Genomic DNA, 22,534 nt, shown 5'->3' with positions numbered 1-22,534 from the left:
TCTTAGAGGCAGGTACAGAGCACTGGGCAATGCCAGTGCTAAAAATCACCATGTTCATCCTGCTTTGAGCCCTCTTCCCCTCCTGTGTCTCTCCATCCCTTCCCCTCCTGTGTCTCTCCATCCCTTCCCCTCCTGTGTCTCTCCATCCCTTCCCCTCCTGTGTCTCTCCATCCCTTCCCCTCCTGTGTCTCTCCATCCCTTCCCCTCCTGTGTCTCTCCATCCCTTCCCCTTCTGTGTCTCTCCATCCCTTCCCCAGCAGCCAGGACAACTTGGAAACTCATCTGGAAGCTCCTCCTCTAGGGCCATCTCAGAGGTACATGCTTGTCTCTGAAATCAGCTGGGGCTTTACAACAGTCTACATCAGGCTGGGCTCCGAGTTCTTCCGTTTGCCTCTGATTCAATGCTCACCAGTACTACAGAGTGGATCCTTATGCTGACTGCAGCAAACCCGGGCTTCCTGGCAGAACCTTTAGACCCTTCAGGCAGTTGGGCTTTTCCTGCCATCTTATCCCTCGCCCTCATTCCCTGCTCACAATACTTATCCCTCTCCAACACTTAAACCATTCCTACCCCTTTTCACACATTCACACATCTCATTCTTCACATTTGAAATGCAGTCCTTTCTTTTTTCTTGTAGCCACACTGTTCCCAGCTTCCCAAAACTGGCTCAAAAATTGTCTTCCTGGTAGCCCTATTCCTGGAAAGTTCCAGGTCCTAGGGGACTCAGTTTGCCTCAGCTCATTTGCAGCTATTACTGAGTTGCTCCGCTAATACTTTAAAGCCATCTTGTGTGGCATGTGCAGCTTTCCTCACTTGGCTGGTCACTCACTGAGGATGGAATTATTACTTGGATGGAATCTTTTGAAGCAGAACAAGCCTAAAACAGAGCTCAGAAGTAGGGCCCCAAATTATATGCAGTGTCTCCTTTTGCCAGTTCTTTCAGAGCTCCCCCCACATATGTCCACCCCCAATTTGTCCATGCAGGGATCCCTTCAACACCCATGGGCACGGTCTCATCTTAGTTCATTCTCTCAGGGTGCAGGTGTTTACTAGCTGGCCTAACAAACCAGGTGATACTGTTGGGCAGGAATTGGTTTAGACCAGTGGCTGCACCCTGGGATTCCCAGGGGACCTTTTAAAAAATGTGACTGTCTGGGGACTTCCCTGGTGGCACAGTGGTTAAGAATCCGCCTGCCAATGCAGGGGACACGGGTTCAAGCCCTGGTCCGGGAAGATCCCACATGCCGCGGAGCAACCAAGTCTGTGCGCCACAACTACTGAGCCTGCGCTCTAGAGCCCGCGAGACACAACTACTGAAGCCCATGCGCCTAGAGCCCCTGCTCCGCAGCAAGAGAAGCCACCACGAGAAGCCCACGCACCGCAATGAAGAGTGGCCCCCGCTCACCACAACTAGAGAAAGCCCACGCGCAGACCCAACACAGCCATAAATAAATAAATAAAATGTGGCTGACTGTCTGGGCACTCTCTTAGACCAGCTGCATCAGGATCTCTAGCGTGAGTCTGGACTGCTCTCTGTCTTCCTTTCCCAACTCAGATAATGTGATAGACTATTTGCCCAAGCTGGGAAGAGACCAGGGGCAACAACATGACAGAATGTTTGGGAAAACGGGTTCTGGAGTGATATTGTGTCTGTTCAAATGCCAGCTGCATGCATGTCCTTGTGGTCCTGGGCCAGCCTCTGAACTTGCCGGCTCCTTCCTCTGTAGATGGGAATAATGATAACAGCACCTCCTCATGGGGCCACCATGAGTGTCAAATGAGTTAATACTTATCAAGTACTTAGCACTGCAGTGCAGGCATACCGTAAATGCTCAATAAAGGTCGTTATTTTATTCCTTCTCTCCAACCTTCTCCCCAGTATCCTTTCTGAACCCCTCTCCCCTTCCCCTTAACAAAGCCCCATTTGAGGCCTGATGTGGGGAGATGCGGCACTAGGGGAGCACGTGATGGTACAGGGAATTTGGGGGAGACATATCCTTAAAGGTATCTGTGTCACTGCCTACTCTGCCCATGCTGGGAACTGCCCAAGCAGCAGGTGCAGTGGGTGAGAGGCCAGTTGGGAACCAAAAAGCTGCCCTCCACAATCCTCTGGAAAGGCTGTCCTTTTGTGCCCTTTCCCCCACCCCAGGCACTGGCCTGGATCACAAGCTGAATCAGGGGAGAGTGGTGGCTGCAAAGACACCACAGACGAGCCAAGACCTCCCTGCCTCACCTTCTCCTGGCATGAATGCACAGGTCTGTAACGGCAGCAGCTTTTCCCCGCACCATCTGACGTTTCTTCTGGATTTGCTTCAGCACCTAACAGAGCACTGCATAAATTCTGCTAAACAGGGAGGAGGGGTGGGATGAGGTGGGGGATATGAGGGTTAGAGGACAGACTAGAAAAGGTGGATTATTACAACACAGGCTTAAGCATTAAGATTCCCTTCTGAGGATGGGGAAGTGTACCCTAAAACGGAAGCAGGAGGACCCCCAAATAAACACTTTATCTGCTTCAAAATTTTGCCCAGGTCCAGCTCTGGAATAACCAGGGCAAATGAGCAGGAATGCAGGCTGCAGAGAAGCAGATGCCCGTAGGTAGAGTCTACCCCATCTTTATGTTACTACAGTTGTCACCTTACTACTCAGAGGGGCTGGGGGTAGTTGTGGACAAATTTGCTGGGCCCATTGCAAAGGTCCAAAGGAGCTTGCTTGGTGTCCTCATGTGCCCACATGGCTGTGGCATCCTTCTTGCCCAGCCAGGATAGCCCAGGATGTTTGCTGTGTCTACCTCATTCCTCTATTTTTCTCTCTTGAAATGCCTCACGCATCATTGAGGACCGAGTGTAGGTGCCACTGCTGGGAAGCTACCTTTGACTGGTGCAGCTTTCTCTAATTTACTCTTTCTCTTTAACTCTGAAGGCATTTACTGTCAGGTTCTCTCATCCTCTGACCAATCGCCATCTTGCGATGCCTCTTACATGCTACCTTACACCATTATTTAACTTTTGGTTCCTGTGTATTTTCTTCCTATGGAAGCTCTGAGCTCCCTGAGGCCGTGGCTTCTGAATCTTTGAAACCTGTACAGCAGCTAGAATAGAGTTGAGCATATTCATTCAACAAACAGTTATTGAGCATTTTCAACATGCCAAGCACTGTGCTAGGCGCTGGGCATTCATCAGCGAACAAGACAGACTAATATATATGTATATATATGTATACATTTTTTTTTAATTGGGGTATACTTGTTTTACAATGTTGTGTTAGTTTCTACTGTACAGAGAAGTGGAATTCCTTGTGCTATACAGCAGGTTCTTATTAGTTATCTATTTTATACATATTAGTGTATATATGTCAATCCCAATCTCCCAGTTCATCCCACACACGCCCCGCCCCGTCCCTGCGCTTCCCCCCTTGGTGTCTATACGTTTGTTCTCTATCTGTGTCTCTATTTCTGCCTTGCAAACCAGTTCATCAAGACAGACTAATATATTAAAAGCATTTAGTAAATATTTGCTAAACAGATGCATGGACGGATGCATGGATAGATGGATGGGTTGGTGGGTGAGTGGATGAGGTCCATACTGTGGCATCCTTTCTGTTCTGTGTTACTGCAGAGAAAAAGCTTCTTTTCTCTCCTGTAACCCCACAACTGTTCTGGGTAGAAGACAGTCCCAAGAAATTTAGTTTTAAGTTAAGGGTAGGGAGACTGGTAACTCAGAGATGGTAAGATACCCACTTAAAGGCTTCTATTTGGTCATGCTGAAGCCAGAAGAGATGGGACCAACAAATCTAGTATAAGAGGGAATCCCATAGAATACGCAGGTCCTCAGGGTCTTCAGATGCTATTTGGGACTACTCAGGCATCTCTTCAGAGTATCCTTGTCAGATAGACGTCCCCCAGCCTCAGTGCTAACACCTTCACGACAGGGCACCAGGGGCCAACGTTCCATTGCTGCTCCTGGTCAGTTCCCCTCTCCTTTCTTCCATGTTGCCTCCCCCATCCAAGTAACATCCAGAGTAGAACCAGCTCAGGTTTTGGCCATGACACCCTCACCTGCAGTGTGTGCACGTACGTGTACCTGCATATGTGCGTATCTGCAGGTACCCGTATGTGCACATGCTGGAGCCTGGCATCCCAGCTCTGGCTTCTCAGGCTGTCTTCCCAATTTGGAACTGGGCTGTGACCTCAGCTGGAGCCTGGGCCCATCCTCAGCCTGGACAAAGCCTAGTCAGGGATGAACAGGCTTGGAGAGAGTCCAGGAAACCACACAGACGACCCTAAGGAGAGGAGACAGAGTATTTTGTTCCTTTTAAAGAAGTACGCTTCCCTCTCCTACAAGCTTAGCCTGCTCAACTGAAGAGCCAGGAAAAGCAGTTGGTGCTTGGTGGCTGGAGAGGTGCAGGGCTGAACTTGACAGTGTCCTATCTTATTCCTAATCCAGCTCCTTGCTTATTTGAACGTACCCCTAAATGGACAAGAATTTTCTCCCTTTCAGTGTGGACTAAACCAACAACCCTGAGTCAGAGGTGTTTAGAGGATGAGTAGGGTAGAGGGTAGTGGCCGTGGGGAGGAAAGAACAGAATACCGGAGAGGGAGTCAGTCCGTGGGCTGAGGTACATTCCCTTTTCATGATGATCAGTCTTCTCTCTCCAAATTGATGGGAAAAAATAACAAGATAAACAGTGATGATGTCAGATAATGTATAATTCCATCAAGCACGCAAAGTTCTTTCATGTAGGCCATTTCATGTGGTTCTCAAACAGTCCTGTCTCTCACTGAATCGATGAGGGACACGCCCAGAGACAGCATCTTGGGAAAGAGAAAACAGCTGGTGCACAGCCAGGACACAGGTTTTCTGACTCCCAGTCTGGTGCTCTCTCAGTATACAATGTCTTTTATAAACGTATGACGGAGGAATCATGCCTTGGCTGTCATCGCGCCCCCCGCCCATCCCCACCCCGACTCAGCACTTAGTTCCGCATGAAGCAAGCATCCACTGTGGAACCACGGAATGGCCTGGAACTGACATTCGGATGTTCCTGGGAGTAAGTCAGCAGTAGGCATACAGATGCTCCCAGGCTTTGGGCATGGGGGCAGCAGGGAGGAGGGCAGGGCTGTGTGTGGGCAGCGAAGGAGGGTGGTTGCACCATGGTGGGAGCAGACAGAGTTCCAGTGAGGAAGGGGTGGGCAGTGCAGCAGCGGGCAGGTGTCTCCTGCCCTTGGATTCACTAGGCTGGGCGAAGCAGCTGGTTAGAAACAAAAACAAACACCAGGGATACAGGTTCCTGCTGTTAACAGCTTCAAACCGCCAGAGGAAAACTCCAAATAAATATAATTAGAAACTTGTAAAAACGTCCTCTCTGTAAACCTGCTCCCCAGGGTCTACCCTTTAAGCGCCCCCCTTCTCCCAGCTCCCCCCAAGCCCACATATCCTGACACTCCACCCTCTCCGAGGGATTCCTTAGATCTGTTTCCTTATTCTGGATCTTCTCTCCAGCCCAGCAGCTCCTGCCCAGGTCTGTCCTCAGCTGTTACCATCAGTGACCAGAGGCAGATAGCCCCTGGCCTGAGGATCTGACATCCAAACCCCACAGATCTCTAGGGCTATGGTTCTAGCCACAGGGAAACCATAGGTAAGAGTGAGGGCCACAGCACCCTATTTAAGGGGCATCATTCTGCCTGTAGGGCCAAATTGCAAAATCCAATGGCAACTACAAGACGGTGCCTTGGTCTGAAAAGGGGAGATGTCTAGGTTGGAGCACAACAGAGAGAGCTAGTCTTGGAAACTGAGACTATATGGTGTGGGGCAAGAACTGGGGCCCTGGGGCCTTGCCCAGAGAGTACTCAGTTCCCAGGACACAAACATTTCAGCTCTACTTCCCAATGCAGTTGGGTACACGTACATTCGCACACACAAAAACACACACGTGTCCTGCAGGGGCTGTTTCCAGGGGGAAATACCCCACTTAAGGACACGGTAAGAGCTATCAGGTATGTGAGGCCCCAGGAAAGTGGGGGTGGGGGTGAAGAAAAGAAGAGTAGCCACATGACGTAGACTCGGGCAGGAGAGAGTGAAGCAGGGCCCAGGGAGAAAAAGGCATGAGATTCAGGCGAGAAGCCTGGGGAGCCCCAGCTGCAGGACTGGGGCTTGCTATAGTGTCTTCCACCTTCAGCTGGAAGGATTTTGAAGAGATGCATAATCTCAGAGCTGAAAGGGACCCTACTGATACTCTCGTCCATTTCGTAAGTGAGGAAGAGAATTTCAGTTATGTCCTCAGAGGCCCCAACCCTCGGGCTCTGCATTTACCTAAAGCCACTGGTACCTACCATACTTCCCACCCTGTGCCATTTGGGGCTAGCAGTATGTGGGCATGAAAAGAAGAGAGTGGCCAGTCTGGTGACAGAGGGGCCAAAGGGGACGAGGAGGGGAGGGTCCACGTTCCCACTTAGTGCAGGCAGCTAGCTCCTCTACCCCTCAAACATCCCTGGGTTGGCAGTTGTATCACTTTTCCCCCCAAGGACCGGCAGTCCCTCTGTTTCCAGACTCCTGTCTAATAACTGAGCCTGAAGAAGCTGTCCCCAGGTCTGGGCCTCTTGTGGGTACTGCCAGCCTCAGAGTAACTCTGCAGTTTCCAGCCCTGACAGGGACTCTTTCTTATAAGTGGTCATGTGCTAGGGGTATGGGACGTCAAAGGAGGCCCACACCCTGACACGCAGGGACCAGAGCCGGGGGTAGGGACTGGGGTTAGTTCAGGCAGCAAGCTCTTTACCTCCATCTTCTCAAGACGGTCTGAAGCCATCCATTCCCTTCCCCCATGCTCAGTTCAAGGCTCAGGACCTAGCCATTCCACTTCTTTACTTCTCCAATGAAAACAAAATGCACGTTGCCTGCTTCCTTTTCCCTCTCACCAGAGCACAGACACACACTCACACACCCTGAGTCATGCACACGCACGCTCACACGCCCCAGTGAGTGCACACCGCGCATTCCCAAACTCACACCCAGGGCTGGCTCCTTTTACAACAGGTCCCAGCCGCTTACATCTCAAACCGGTTCTCATGTGCTCGGATTCCTGAAGGTTTCAGGGAACAGTCTCATTTAGGGGTGCTGATAACTTTCTTCGTTCTCTGCCTGTAGTAATTCTGGCCTCGGTGTCTTCTAGTCCCCTCTCTCTCATTCCACCCTGCAGAGACTCGGGAGATGAAGGGTGAGAAGGGGAAAAGTTCTCCCCTGGCTCCAGGCTTTCCCCACCCCCTTAGAGGACATGTCACTGAGAGAAGAGAGGTCAAAGGGATTCCTGAGGAATTTCTAAGCAGTCCACCCCCACCTCTCCACCCTTCTGGAAAAATGAGGGGTGGGGGTCAGGCTTAAAGGGAAGATCAGGCTCCAAGAGTGGAGGCTGCCTCTCCCTCTCTCTCCCCAGTGTGGCCTGGATGGGGCACGGGCAATAGCCGGCTGCCCACGGGGCCACCCTCACCCGCTGACACCGTTATGGTTTTCATTTCATATTTTGGAGGGAGGGGCTAGGAGGAACAGTCCCCTCACTGTAAGAGCCGGCCACAGGAGCCCAGGGAAGCGGGGAGGAGAGGAAACAGCCACATTAAAGAGGAAGAGAGGCGTGGGGGAAAGAGAAAGAGACACACACATACACCCAGACAGAGACCCGGAGAGACGCATCGAGACAGAGAGACACTGTCTGCTGCCAGATGAGCGCCCAGTCCCAGGGATGGTGTTACTTGGAAACTCTAAATATACGACGTTATCAAAATTCTATCCCTAATGAGGAGAGGAAACAACCAGGTAAACTAAATGGCCAGGCTGGCTCTCCCAGCCGGCCCTGGGGACAAGTTTTCCCCAGGAGGCCAGGAGACCTTTTCATTCAGCTGTAACCTGAGCCCCATGCAAGGATTAGGTCTTTTTAACCACTGCTGCACACCACCAGCCCCCCCTCAAAAAAAACAAAGCAAATTAATGCTTTTAAGTTAACAATTATCCTGGTTATCCAGTCTGTCTACTTTAAAATACACAGACAGGCACTTGAAAAACACTCAAAATCATGTACCCTCATGCTCACTCATTCCCAGTCACACACACAGTTCTCAAAGACACCAAAACATCTGTATACATGCTTAACAACTAACTCACAACAGAGACATACACCAGCTATGTCACCTGTGGGTGATCATGGTAAACCTCACACACACACACACACACACACATACACACACCTGCATACTCAGGGTTCCCTTCTGTGTCCCTCCCCTCCTCTCCATTCCACACCACTTTGGTTCTCCCCTGGTGAATCTCTGGAGAAAAGGGACAGAGGCTCAGATATACCCAGTGCTATAGTAACTCTTGGCAAGATACTTGCCAAGGTTATTTGTATTTTAAAGACTTGCTAGAGCTTCATTTAAAAGCATGTGGCATTCAAAGCACACCTTCTGGCACTGGTGATACCTTGGAGATATGTCTGAGAGCAAGGAATGTCCACAGCACCGTCTATGGGTAAGGCTGCCCTGCCCGGTCAATACTTGTCCTTCCTGCAACATTGGCCTGTAGATTTGGGACCACAGATGTCCCCATATACCAGCAAACCTGTTGTGAGGCAACTCTAGAAGACCAGGTTGATAAATTTCCTGAATAGTAGGGTTAAAGGTAGCTGAAACGACAGGCTTGGAATCTACGCCCAGCTAGACTCAGGGATCAGAAGGAAGGAAGACGTGAAGCTAACTGCAGCCCAGGCAGAGCAAGTGTGGCTCGAATGTGAGATAAGCAGTGGGCAAAACTATAGTCTGTAAGCTCCTTGAGGGCAGGGCCTCCGCTCTGGCTGCATTTCCCACAGCAGCAGCAGGATGAAATGCAAGAGGGAGCCCTGAAGTACCTCCGAGAGATTCTGAGTCCCTCTGTCCCTGAAGGATAGGTTGATCTCTCAGGCTTGAAAGCCTTGGCTTGATGGCACCTGTCCCTTCTTGGAGTCTCCATCTGCCCCACAAACCCCCCCTGAATATACTGCTTGCTCCTCCTTTTGGCCCCAGCCTCACTAGGCCACTACAGACACTGGCTTCAACTTAAAAGAGGCCCTTATCTCGTCTCTAGATTACTGCATGAAATCTGTTCCTTCCTTCAGACTAAACTCCCTAGCTAATTCCATGTTATGAGTAAGTCAGCATGCACTACAAAAACCACCTTTGTTTATGAAAACACAAGCAAATCCACAGTGGGAGAGGGGCTACTCCCAGCCTGGGGGTGGCAGTGGTAGTGGGCTGTCTGGAACCAGGACTAGAGAAGAGGCAGTTTGGGGTTGGAAGGGGTGGGGGTGAGGTCTGGTATTTGACAGCCAAGGGTCTCTAGTGTTTGGGTTCTGTTAAAGGACAGGCTGGAGGAGGAAGGGGGTAGTTGAAGAGGCAGTGCTTGGGGAGAAGAGGATGGCACTGATATAGCACCTTCCTTTTAAGAGAGTGGGAGCCCATCCAGGACACAGAGCGGCTTACGAGCCAAGTGCTCAGGCTCCAGGACACAAGCGACCTGACTGCCAGAGACTCAGACTTCCCCAACTCCCAAGTTCAACTTTCCCTGGTGGCCCAGCCACCTCCACACCCCAACTTGGCTTCAAGGAGCCCCTAGGACAACAGGCAGAATCATATTCTCCTGGGCAAAGCTGAGGCATGAGGAATTTTCTTTTTGTCCATATAAATCTCTTCCTGGGTGAGGACTCGATGGGGGAAGGGTGCAGCAGGAGGTCAAGGGGGAGGGGAGTCTGTCCCCAAGAGAACTGTAGCCCACCAGCCTGGTTTCTGCCAGCACAGCCTTGGGACTGGCCAGGCAATGAGCCTGGGGTCAGGGATGGGGGCGGGAGGGCCTCCCTGTCTCTCTCTAATTCCTAGAGGGATCTGTCAGAGCTCCCCAGCCTGGAATTTTACTTTGTTATTTTAATGCAATTCTGACCTGGATTTAAATGGAATTGGAAACCCAAGGCCTTAATAAATAAATATTATGATAAGAAATGAAAGCCATGCAAGACGAAAGAGATTTCCCCCCAAACAGGCAGAAATGCGACATTCTTGCCGGGAGCCAGAGTCACAGAAATTTTCTTCTCTTCTTCAGCCCCCTACCATCCAGAGGGAGACAGTTGGTTCTTTGGTTTTCCTTAAAAGATCCTATCTTTGTTTAACATTTTTCTGATAAGACAACTTCGAAATTTCTGTCTAACTTTGAAGACTGGGGGCGAGGGGAAGAAATATAGCATGGCTGAAAAAGTTTTCATTCTTTCAGTCTGTCCAGGCCAGAACTTAAGTTTTCTGACAATGTTTGAGAGGAGAGAAGATTCTCTCTCATACTTCTGGAGGACCAGAAGTCTTTGGAAGATGCTGGGGTGGCAATGAAGTCAGGCAGAATTCTGAGATGCGTGGTCACTTTTGCCCACGGCTCCCCAAACTTCTCACTCACCCGTACCGCCCCTGGCTCCTCCAGCCTTTCGCCTGGGGCGCAGCGCCCAGAGGTCAGGCCCCCAGCCGAGGAGTGCGGGTGCACAGTGCCCGCTCCTGACAGCAGCACGCCTCCCAGCACCTGCCCTGCCCCTCGGAAATCGCACCCCCGCCCTCGGGCCCTGCAGCCCAGGCAGCCCGGCGCCCGCGCGCCCCTCCTTCCTTACCTTGCACGGCTTTGCTGTGCTGGGCGGCGCGGGCGTGGACCAGCAGGACTAGCAGGCAGAGCCCGGGCACGCGTCCCGAGCCCATGGCTGAAGCTACGGGCGGCCGGGCGGCCGGAGCCGGTCTCGCGGCCCGGGGAGGGCGGAAGCGGGCAGGGCCCCCTCGCGCCGGAGGGGGAAGGGGAGGGGGTGCCCCGCCGGGGCCGGGCCGGGGAGTGCGGGCGCGGACCGCGGACCGCGGCGCCCTTGGCGAGAGGCTCCCGATGCTGCCGGCTTCTCCCGGCCCGACGCCGGGGAGAGCGAGGCGGAGAGCGGGACGAGGCTGGGGGCGCCCGGCGCCGCTGACGGAGGGGAGCCCCCGCCCTCTCCAAGCCCGGCTCCGCTAGCGGCGGCGGCGGGGCTGCTCCGTATAATCCCACCCAATTCTCAGCTTCGTCTGGAGAGAGCTGCAGCGGAGAGCGCGCAGAGCCCGAGCGAGGGACCTGAGAAAGGGGAGGGGAAACGCAGCGCCAGAAACACGCCCTTTCTGCCTCTCTTTCTTCCTCCCTCGCTCTTTCTCCTTCTCTCAGGCTCCGTCTCTTTTTCTTCGCCTTTCTCCTCCTCCTCCTCTTTCTCCTCCTCTCCTCGCTCCTTTTCGTTTTCTTCCTCCTCCCCCTCCTCCTCCACCACCTCCTTTTCCGTGCCCTTTTTTCTTTCAAATGGGGCCTCGGCGCGGCGGCCGCTCCCCCTGCGCGCCCGGGCGCGGCGGCCCCCTCCCCAGGCTGCCGGGCCGCTGCCTGCAGGAATTTACAATCCGGCGCTGGGGGAGCGGGCCCGGTCTCCATGGAGACGGCTTCCCCGGGAGCAGGGAGGTCAGGCGCAGACCGCGCACAATCAATGGATCAATGGAAGCACCGCTCGGCTCCAGACCAAACAGCACCCGGCTCCGGCTCGTCCTGTCTACCGGCGGAAAGAGTGGGGGAGCTAGGGTGCGCCCCCGCGCTCGCACGCGATGAGGGCTGTGCGACGCAGGTTTGCACTCACACCTACAACAGGAGACAAAGAGAGTGAAGGGTGTCGGGGAGGCTGGGCTAGACCGGACGGGCACTCAGGCTCGCCCGCCGACACAGCCCGACACGCGGGACACAGCCACACGGGACCTCGAAAAACTGAGAGCGGCTCCGACAGCGGGTCGAGTTACGCCCTCCCAACTCTCACCTCCACCACAGACCCCACACCCTCAGGACTCAGTCCCCAATTCGTAGTGCCGAGTCCACTTTAATTGAGGACCGAGAAGAAAGTAGCGTTTCCGCAGCTGAAACTGCCAGCTCCAGGGCAGACTCCCTTGCAGTTAAGGCCTCGGAGAGAGCCCATCCGGCGCCCTACCCGCAGACCTGGGTTTATGTATAAAAAACAGTCTCATGCGCTTAGCACAGGGGCAAAGGCTAACCCGCAGAAATCTGCCTATGTGTGTAAACACAGAGACCCAAAGATAGGCACAACGTTCTCCTCCATACCTGCCCTCCCACCTTCAAGATGTGGTCCCCACCAGAACATTCTTAAGCCTTCATCCTTCCAACTTGCAGGAGCAGAAAAGGAAAGATAAACGATATTTTTAAAAATAGGGGCAAAGTGTGCCAAAGGAGCAGTGTCCCTGAACCGTGGACCACACCTCCTGACGCATTTACCAGCTCTGCATCTTCTCTCCTTCCATTCTAGCGGAAAGATGAAGGACCTCTTGAAAGGTAGTGGGAGCTTTCTTGGAGTATGGAGCTTTGGTCAGAATGAGACTGCCAGGCCCCAGCCAGCTACTTATGCTTCAGAGCCGGTCTTCTGCAGGGAAGAGAACTTTGGGACACAGACTAACCTCAGAGAGCCCTCAGGGTACCCAGGAGGAAGGGACAATGACCGGGCTCCCCCTGAAAATAACTCAGTTCTTAGACCCTTGACACTGACAGCCCACATCAGCTGGGGTGACAGCTCTGCTTTGTCAGAAGCTTCCTTAACCACCAGGGAGAAGAACTGGGCCCGTCCTCCCCTAGCGATTGAGTGGAAAAGTAGGAGGATGCAAACAGACTTGGGCATCTGGGTTTCTCGTCCTGGTTCTATCCCGGGACAAAGATTACCTTTGGGCAAGTCACACCTCAGTGGGCCTCCGTGTCCTCATCTAGAAAACAAGATGGCAGGTTAGCTCAGTGACGGGAAGGAGACAGTGCCCTTAAGAAGCCTGGGGAAGGAGGCCTTGGGAACCACTGCATGGCATGAGAGATGACGGTTGGGATGGGAGCACATAGACCATGGGAATGGTGTGGAGGCCACAAAAGTTTGGGTCAGATGATCTCTGAAGTCCCTTTCAGCCCTGTCACTCTAGGACTCCCTCCCTCCTTCATTACATTGGCAAACCCCTCCCCTTGAAGCAGCTTTGCCTGCTGCCACCAATTATGTGTAGGGCTAGAGGACAAGTGCAAACCTGCTATCCTCTCTGCCCCAAACAGGAAAGTGGTTAAAAAGAAAGAAAGAAAAAGAATTGGAGGTTGCCAGATCAACATGGGGGCACAGAGCCTGATTAGCTCCCCCAAGGCAGGGAAGGGAGATTGCACTGTGCTTGCTTTGTCTCTGCCTTGGTTTGGACACTGGTGTGAGGTCCTCTGGGTCCCTAGGGAGGAGGGCTCCTGCCCACCCTCTAAACCACAGGTGAGGTGGGCATTGAGGATTCCGTATGGGCTGATTAACAGGTTAACTCAGACCTTCTCTCCAGTTCAGCATGATTTCCTGGTCCTCTGAATGTGGACATTGCCCTGGCTTGGTGGGGAGCGGTGGCGGGAGGGTGGTGGGCCTTACCTTAGCCACTGTATCTCTGGGAGGCTCAGTGTCTTTTACTCTAGTTTCCTTTTCTCCCCTCATTTTCCTCTGTTCATCTCCTCTGCTCCTCTAGGAAGGTGAGTTTTCTCCACATCTGGGCAGAAGAGGCAGTTCCCTGCCCAGCTCCCCACCATCCAATCTGGTACCCTCAGCCCTTCAGAGGATTCTATAGGAGCAGAAACAGTCTTATATCACCAGGGTACTGTGAATTGGGGTGCAGGTCACATTGCCCTATGCCCTGTCCACTTCTGCAGGGACTCACAATCAGACAGGGACTCAGGAAGATGACAAGGAAGGAATAATGAGATGGCTCATGCAAGTGCTACGACAAAAGCAGCAGCACATGCCCTACTGGCGGGGGCAAAATATCCCTGCGTTCTCTAGGCCTCCCACACTCACCTCAGGCGGCAGTTTGCTTTGGGGCTTTACTTTCCTTCAGGGAGACCTCTGACATTCACTTGGTTCTAATTTCCCTTGCAAATGTCTAGGGAGAGGATGGGATTGGGGGGCCCATAGCCAATACATCTTGGTTCTGATCCTGCTTCTAAGGACACCTCTGCCAGGGCTCTGTCACATTCAGGGACTTCACCTCCCCTGCCAAGTCTCCTTCCATGAGGCTTTGCTTTTTCTCTCTGCTCCTGAGCTTCCGCATCTGTAAAATGAAGCCAGTGCTTCTATCTTGACAGGAAATTATAGTCTTAACGGAGAACATGTACATATTGAAACAACACTACCCCAAGTTCTATTTTGGGTGATTTATTTCATTTCTCTGAGCCTCAGCTTTCTCATCTAGAAAATGGGTATGCTCATACAACCTCATAAGTGAGGCATAAATCACTGTTTAACTACATGGGCCTTAGAGTAAAATAAAACTGCAGTTCAAATCTCAGTTGTGTGACTCAGATAAATTACTCAGTCTCAGTGAGCTTCAGTTTTCTCTTATGACAAAAGGAATAAAAACCTCATAGGGTTATGGTGTTATTTAAATAAGATAATGAATGGAAAAGCCCTGGCACATAGTAGGCATTCAATAGGTGGTGGCTATTGTTGTTATTTCCACTACTTCTCAGAAGGAACAAAGACCACAAGTGTTTGATAGTAAAGGTATACTAGTGCCTGGGAAGGAGCAGTCTTGTCCCAGGCCAGAGTTTGACGCAGCTGGGTGTGAGTGTGGCTAACTGGGCTCGAGTCTCACCACCCTCCATAGGTTCCTGTCTGTCACACATTCCTACTGAAAAGGTTCCAAAAATGCCATGCATTCCAGCACACTGCCCTTGTCAGTAGCAGTTCCAAATTGGAAAGTTGGAAGGAAACTTACCTACCAGGTAGAGTAGCTCCGGAACCCCTCTTTCCGAACCACCTTGCACCTCCTACCCTACCTTAAGAAGGCACAGACACACTGAGACACAAATTAGAGCTCATGCTACCATTTACTCAGTGCTTTTCTCTGTGCCAGGCACTCCACCACTAGCTGATCAGGCAAGAATTGTTATCCTCATTTTGTTGTTGGGAAAACTGAGGCTAAAGTAAGGTCAACCTGCCCAGATGACCGACTAAGAAGGGACAAAGCCAGGACTTGGGGCCCAGGCTTGACTCTGAAATGTGTATACCCTCTCCGTTCTCTATTCTGCCTCCTCTGAAAACACAGAGAACCAGTATATTCTTGCTACCGTTACAGCTTAATCATTTGGGGGCAGACCAGCCCCTTCACATACAAGAGGTAAGAGGAGAGTACCCTTACTCCGGAGGCTCATACAGGAGTAAAATTTCAGGAGACTTTAGCCATCAACTTGTCTAATGATGAGAGGTCACATGACTGCCCTCGGTCACACAACATATTAAAGAGGCAAAGCTAGAAGCAGAATCCATGTCTCCCCTGACTTCTGACTCCTGGGTCAGTGCTCCTTAGTCAGTACCTCAGAGCTGCCAGTCTCCCTTCCAGTTCTCCTTTTTCCTGATGATTTGATCAGTCATGAATCCTTCTGTCAAGTGGCATATGGTACTTGTCTCATATCCTCCCCCCCAACACACACCGTCCTAGGCCCTCTAGAGTGTACAAAAGAAATAGAAAATGTGATCCCTGATCAAAGAGGTGTATCAGCACCAGTGCACGATTCCAGACCTTCACATCACAAGGCAAATCCCCCAAATGCCCTGAGTCTTACCAGGAGGGCAAGATTTGTATACGCAAAACAACATCTGAATGCAACATCAAGGAATCCAGACGGAGTGCCAGAGAAAGTCAGAGGAAACAGGAGTCGATCATCCGAGAAGGCTCTGTGGACATTAGGAGGGATTTGAGGTGAATCTTTTTTTTTTTTTTTTTTTTTTGTGGTACGCGGGCCTCTCACTGTTGTGGCCTCTCCCATTGCGGAGCACAGGCTCCGGACACGCAGGCTCAGCGGCCATGGCTCACGGGCCCAGCCGCTCCGCGGCACGTGGGATCCTCCCGGACCGGGGCACGAACCCGTGTGCCCTGCATCGGCAGGCGGACTCTCCACCACTGCGCCACCAGGGAAGCCCTTGAGGTGAATCTTGATGACACTTAGAAAGAGATGGACAAGATAGAAATATAAACAAAAATCAGTGATTGACAGATGGAGAGAAAAGTCAGAACAACAACAATAAAAGAAATAGAAGAAAGAAGGGGGGAGCATATGCTAGGTCAGTGGACAGCTTGACTCTGGTTGGTCCTTGTTTCCCACCTGTCCAGGATGGCTGAGCAGCCATTTGGCCAGATAAGCTGAAGATTGGAAGTAACTCTCTCTCAAAGTCTATTCTGGCCCTGGGATTCCAGGAGTAACTTTTTCCAAGGCCCTTGGTCTTGTCTTTGTGGAGAGGTCTGCCGGCAGTCCTGCCAGGACCTGGTGGGGAAGGGGGGTAGCCCGGTCCGAACAGCCCACACCTGTTCCAGCCTCCCTACTTGGGCAGCCTCCTTGGCCCCTCATCCCGGTGTCCGCCCAGCCCTTCCTCCCTGCCCACCCCCACACCTGAGTCGCTTTGCCACCTGCTTCCTCCCCACCTGCTCCCTGGCTGCTTCCATGAAGGAAACAAAAATCTCCAACCTGCCAATTGGCATGAACACTGATGTGTGGTTCCAGACTTCTCCACATCACAGGGCAGGTCTCCAAACTGCCCTGAGCCTTTCCTCTGTCACCTTCTACACAGCTGCTCTTCCAAACTTTGAATTCCCCTCCACCAACCTCGGCCCCCTTACTTCTCCAGTCAGTGCTCTCAACTCCTGTTTCATTGAGAAGCCAGAAGCGATGTGACATGAACTTCCTAACTCCTGTCCCCCTCTCACTCCACTGCTCGGAGAGGTGTCCCTTTTTTTGGCTAAGGCCAGTCCCACATACATGGGCAAGGACGCCAACCCCTCTTGCCCCTACAGGGAGCTGATATTGTCAGTTACCCCCTCCCTCTCCTGAATCCCTCACCTCATCTCCTTCTCCTCCTGTAAACACAGTGTAACCTGCAGCATCCCACAGCAGCAACAACAAACTTCCCTAGACTCTGCTGCCTCTTGTCCTTCCAGTCTCCTGAACTTCTAGGAGGAGGACTCCTGCTCTCCATCTCCCCTGCTTCCTTCACCCCTCGCCCTTGTGCAATCCAGCCCAGGCCCACTCTAACACCCCTCTGCTAGGTCTCTGCCGACTTCCCCATCTCCATATCTGGGGCTGCCCGCTGGTCCTTATCTAGCCTGACCTCTCTGCATCATTAGATGCCTCTGAACATTTCCCTTCGTGGAATCCTTTCTTTCCCCCAATATCCTGCCAGCCACTCTCCCTCCACTGGCCTCTTAAGTGCTTCTAGCTTGGGTCTTTTCCCTTCTTACACTACGTGACCTTCCCAGGGACTCTAACCCAGGGATAGCAAGGGTGGAGGAAAGAATATTGGTTTTGTGGTCAGATGGTTCTAAGTTTAAATCCCATCCCCAACAATGAGTGAGTTTGAACAAGTTTCTTTACCTCTCTGAGCTTCAAGTTCCTCATCTAGAAAATGGGAGGATAAAATTCTGAACTTGCAGGTTGTTGGAGGGTTACTGATAGGTCGTGTGGAAGGTCCAGCACAAAGTAGGTGCACGGTTTGCCCCACATTGTGGGGCATTATGGCTCCAACTATCACCAATGTGCTGATGACTCCCAAATATATATCCCTAGCCCCAACTTTCCTTCTAACTCTAATTCTGTACGTCCAATTTTCAGATCTGTATCTCTAACTCATCCTATATTTTTGCCCACTTCTAGATATTTTCATTGGTATTTCTCAAGACCTCGAGTTGAACTGACCCCCAACCAAACATTGTCCCTCTCAACACTCGCCCCTGACCTGTCCTCTTCCTGATCTCCATCTTGAGGTTAACAGCCCCATAACCCACTCAGCAGCCCCAGCTGGATTTCTCAGAATCTGAAAAGACTCTCTCCTCCTTCCCCATCTAACAGGTCAACAGGTCCTGAGGGTGAAACTTCTGAAACCTCCCTCGATCTCACGCCTCCCCTCCACTCTCCATCCCCTCACCACTCCCCTTGCTGCTGCCTTAGTCCAGGCACTCAATGTCTCTCCCATGGACCACTGTCTGACAGGGTTAAGTTCCAGCTCCTTAAGGTGACATACATGGCCCTCTGTACCAGTCCTGAACGCTCCTCTCCAATGACATTTCACGTCTCTCTTCTGATCTCACCACCAGTACACCCAAGCCATGCCATGCCTGGCACATGTTCTTGCCAGCTGGAAAACCACTACTACCCTTCAAGATCCAGCTTAAATGTACCTTGTTTATGAAGTCTTATTACTGCCCCCACAGGCTTGGCGCTCAGTGGTCCTTGAAACCTACCCCTGTGACGGCTCTGGCTGTGCTGTGCTGTGCTGTAATGCTCTGTTTCCCTTCACTAGTCTGTCAAACATTTGAGGGCAGGACCCATAGTGGTCACCACTGTATCCCCAGCCCAAGCACAGGCCTGGCACATAGTTGCTCAGTGAATGTTCGCTGAATGAATGAAAGAGTGAAGGAATGGTGAGCTCATGGGAATCCATCCCAAGGAGAGGTCGAGCATCCCTGACCTGTCTTCCTGCCTCCCACCAGCCTGAGTTGGGTTGCCTAAAGGACTGGTGGCAGAAAAGGGTGTTAAACGGAGGGGCAATGTGGAAACCAGGGGCTGTGTGGAGATGCCAGGCTGAAGAGAGATCACAAAGATGCAGGGGACCTAGGAGGGGACTATTCTGGCCAGAGACTCTGAGATTCTGGAAGACAAAGAATCAGGGCTGGAATCTTCCAAGTCAGAGCTCAAGACCTCCTCAAGTTTTGGAGAACTGGATGATGGCAGTCTGGATACAGCGGCCAGAGGCAAGAAACTGGGGAGAGAATCAATGATCCCAGAGGCCTGGGACCAAAGTGGATGGGGCGAGGTACACAGGCGAGTTCCCCATCTGAACCTTGGAGAAGCAGACTCAGGAGGCAGAACCCTCATCATCTCTACCCCTTCATCAAAGATCTTTCATACTGATGCTTCAAATCCCATCATTAGAAGATAAACTCCTTTGAGCTAAACTTGTGTTTCTTGGGTTCCAAATATAAATATCCCTGTAAGAGAGGGTGGTAGGATTAGTCCTTTGTGAGTTGAAACGTTACTTATCAGCTGAAGCCTTAACAAAGGTGTGGCAAAGGAGGGGCTATGGGAACACTCACTGAACTGCCTAACTTTATAGCTCTCCTCCCCAGATCTCCACTGGGTTCCCTCCCCAGAGGAAAAGATGGAGAGATGGAGGGGGACCTCTCCAACTAACACTATAATTCCTGTGGGTATCCTGGATTAAAGAAAGGACGAGTGGAGGTATTGGGGCAAAGTTCAAGGTACTCATGAACCAACTCATAAAGTGAATTGCTGTAAAATAAAACTCAGTTCCCCCAATAGCCTCTATTGTATTTTCCAAGAAGGGCCCTTACAGGACTGAGAATCCTTTTAGAAGAAGCTGAAAACCTGTGACAAGGAAGGGCTTGGAATCCTTGCCAGCTGTGTGCTTATGCTGAGTGTTGATACCCTTACAAAAGTTTGCCTCCCTTATTTGTTAAGAGGCTCTCCCTTCTTCATGCCACCATTTCTCCTCTGTCCTAGGCATCTGCCGAGCTGGCTCGACAAAGCTAAGGGGCATCAGCCAGGTTGGGATTCCTTGGTGTCTCGCCCCAGTCTTGCAAAAATTGGTCTGCAGGAGGCTTCAGTGCTCTGAAGGAGAACAAGCCCTGACCTTGACTCAGGCCTAAAGGCTACTGAGGAGAGAGCGGAACTCATCCTAGTCCTCTTCTGCCCTCACCCGCCCCTCCACATCCTGGTCTGGTCCTGCTGGGGCTGACTGAGAAATTCGGTTGCTTCTCTCGGGCCGACCCAAGCTGTAATGCTACCCTTTACCAGTAGGTGCCGCCGTCTAACATACCATCCTCCAGTCCTTGGTGAAGTCCTGAAATCAGACCTTGGGGAGCCTACTCAAGGCACCCAGCGCTTCAAACAATTTGCAGTTGAAATTATTATAAATGAGATACTCCCACGTCGGTGAAGTTAAGATGTGGAATTAATTGTGTGTTTCTGTATAACCAGAGATTCAATTTTTAATGAGTTTGACATTCATTTTGCGCTGTGTGCCAGGAACTTAAAGGATGTGGGAATTCAAAGATGACATAGTTTCTCTTTTAGAGCTCATAATTAGGTAGGAGAGAGAAATTTGCAACTAAATAATTAGAATGTAAGGCAGAGCATGGTAAATACCCCAATACGGAGGTGCCAGCATAAAATTCTACAGTAATGAAGGCATAAAAGAGACAGATTAATTCCAGCTGGAAGCCTGCGGACGACTCAGAGGGGAGGGTTTAAAGACGACCCCAGAGAATACATAGAATCCCATACATGGAGCTGGGTGAAGAGGGCAAGGGCTTTCCAAGTGGTGGAAACGAGGTGAGCAAGGACTTGGAGGGGGAATGTCTACTGGGAATTAACAATGTGGTTCAACCAGAGACAAGGATTTGAGGGGGTGGGGAGGAAGATCTGAAGGGTAGGATGGGCCAGACGATGAAGAGCCTGTTCCCACCTGGTGCTAAGGGGTCGACCTCGTTGCATAGGCTCCAGGAACCCTGAGGACTTTGAAGCAAGGCAGCAGCATGGCTGGCTCATGTCATGAATTGACTTTCTATGCTCTGGGCTTTATGTACTCTGCAGGATTTCTTATTTCATCATGGATGCAGGAAGAGAACAGAGCAGAAAGGGGGAAAGGGGACAAGAAAAGAAGTGAAAGGGAGGGAAATAATGGTTAGAAGGAAAAGAAAGATGGAGAGGGAGCAAAAGAGGAGGCAGCAGAGGAGAAGGAAGGCAGACCCTGCCCTGGGAAGAGGCTCAGCCCTGGGGCTGCGCTCAGGGAGCTGTCTGGGTTTTTCCAGGCTCCAGCCGACCACAGAAGACAATGTGAGGCAGGTTTGTTTGGTGATGTGTTTTCTGCTGGCCCTCTTTGTTTGTTTTCCCTTTTTCTGGCAGTGGACACATCTGGGGTGGAGAAGAAGGAGGAGGTCAGGGGCGTGGCCAGCATTGACGGTAGTCCCAGGTCAGGCTCTGGGATGGTAGGATCCTTTAGTGGGGGCTTGTGAGCTTTGGAGCTGGACTTTTTTTTTTTTTTTTTTTTTGCGGTACGCGGGCCTCTCACTGTTGTGGCCTCTCCCGTTGCGGAGCACAGGCTCCGGACGCACAGCCTCAGCGGCCATGGCTCACGGGCCCAGCCGCTCCGCGGCGTGTGGGATCTTCCCGGACCGGGGCATGAACCCGTGTCCCCTGCATCGGCAGGCGGACTCTCAACCACTGCGCCACCAGGGAAGCCCTGGAGCTGGACTTTTGATGTTCCTGGGAGGGGCCTCCATGTGGGCACCCAGAGCCCGGTGGCCTGCCCAAGCCCAGAGACGGTTTGCCCCAAGCTTTTTGTCCCTGTCCTTCCCTACCCCGACAGGAAAGAATTAGTGCTTGAGGCCTGGGCTCCTTGCCTGTGTAGCCAGGATGTCGTGCTGGGCTGGGGAGCCTGTGAGGGTAGCAAAAGCAGCCACTTTCAGCTCAGCACTGGGGGCCTCAAGGGGAGTCTACGCAAGCCAGCCTGCTCCCAAGCCCTGGCGATGAGTCTGGCCTTCTCTCTCCTGTCCCACAGCCCTTGGAAGCCAACCTAACGAGCACTATTAAAGTTCATGAAATGCAATGATTCCTCCGTTTGCTCAGTTACAACTTTTTATGAGATTGCTCCCTCTTGCAGAGGAGATTCATTTGAGCCGCCAGGGCTTGGTCTTTGTCCCCCTAATTTTTATTGGCCCATTAACAAGATCAGATGCCCTGGGCTGACAAGGAATATCTGGTATGGGGTCCCCACAGGCCCCATTGGGTCTAGTCTCAGGTGGCCTTTTGATTCCAAATTAGCCTAAAAGCAGCTCCTGTTTCCCTTCTTCCCTCTGTTTCTTCCCCACCTCCAAACCCAGTTTTCTATGTAGGTACAGCAAGGACGCGGGGAGATTTCAGAAGTTACGAGATGCCTTCCCATCCCCTTTAGAATGTGTCTCAACCCACTGATGGAGCAGTTCCCCTTGGAAGAACTCCAGTTTGGCTTAAGGGCTTTACTCCCCATTAAAATGGAAATACATTGAACCTTGTTAGTCATTCCTAGGTTGGTGTGAATTAGTTCATAAGGTCATGGATTGGCTTCAAGGGAATCTGGGAATCTCCTGTATTATACACAAGCTTTTGTCCCCAGTGTTCCTTTTTTTCCAGAGAGAGATTTTCTATAGCTTTCTTCAAAGTTTTCATGACACCACCAACGCCTCGCACAAGGTAGACAACCTCTATAGAAGTGGAAGGAGAATGGTTTGTGACTGGGTCACAGAAGATAAACTCTTCTACCTGCACCATCTGCTTGGCCAGCCCCATCCCTGAGGAGGAACTAGACCCCTCCTCCTTTGGAGATATTTCTTCCACAGACCTCCCTTGTCACCACAGCTCAATCATGCCTCTCCTAAAACCAACCTCA

General features: G+C 51.7%; 1 protein-coding gene across 2 annotated transcripts in view; it reads right to left on the bottom strand.

Annotated features, from left to right (window-relative positions):
* SCUBE3 (signal peptide, CUB domain and EGF like domain containing 3) overlaps positions 1-10,742 on the bottom strand; it is a 34,445-nt gene extending 23,703 nt beyond the window's left edge. For both annotated transcript variants that reach the window (XM_065884682.1, XM_065884683.1), the window contains exon 1: positions 10,658-10,742. In XM_065884682.1, coding sequence (XP_065740754.1) covers positions 10,658-10,742 — 85 coding nt within the window. The remainder of the gene's footprint in view (positions 1-10,657) is intronic.
* Between the last annotated feature and the right edge of the window lie 11,792 nt (positions 10,743-22,534).

Source organism: Phocoena phocoena, chromosome 10, assembly GCF_963924675.1.
Source record: "Phocoena phocoena chromosome 10, mPhoPho1.1, whole genome shotgun sequence".
Classification (NCBI taxonomy): Eukaryota; Metazoa; Chordata; class Mammalia; order Artiodactyla; family Phocoenidae; genus Phocoena; species Phocoena phocoena.
Note: the sequence above shows the minus strand (reverse complement) of the source record. Positions and strands in the feature narration are given on the sequence as shown.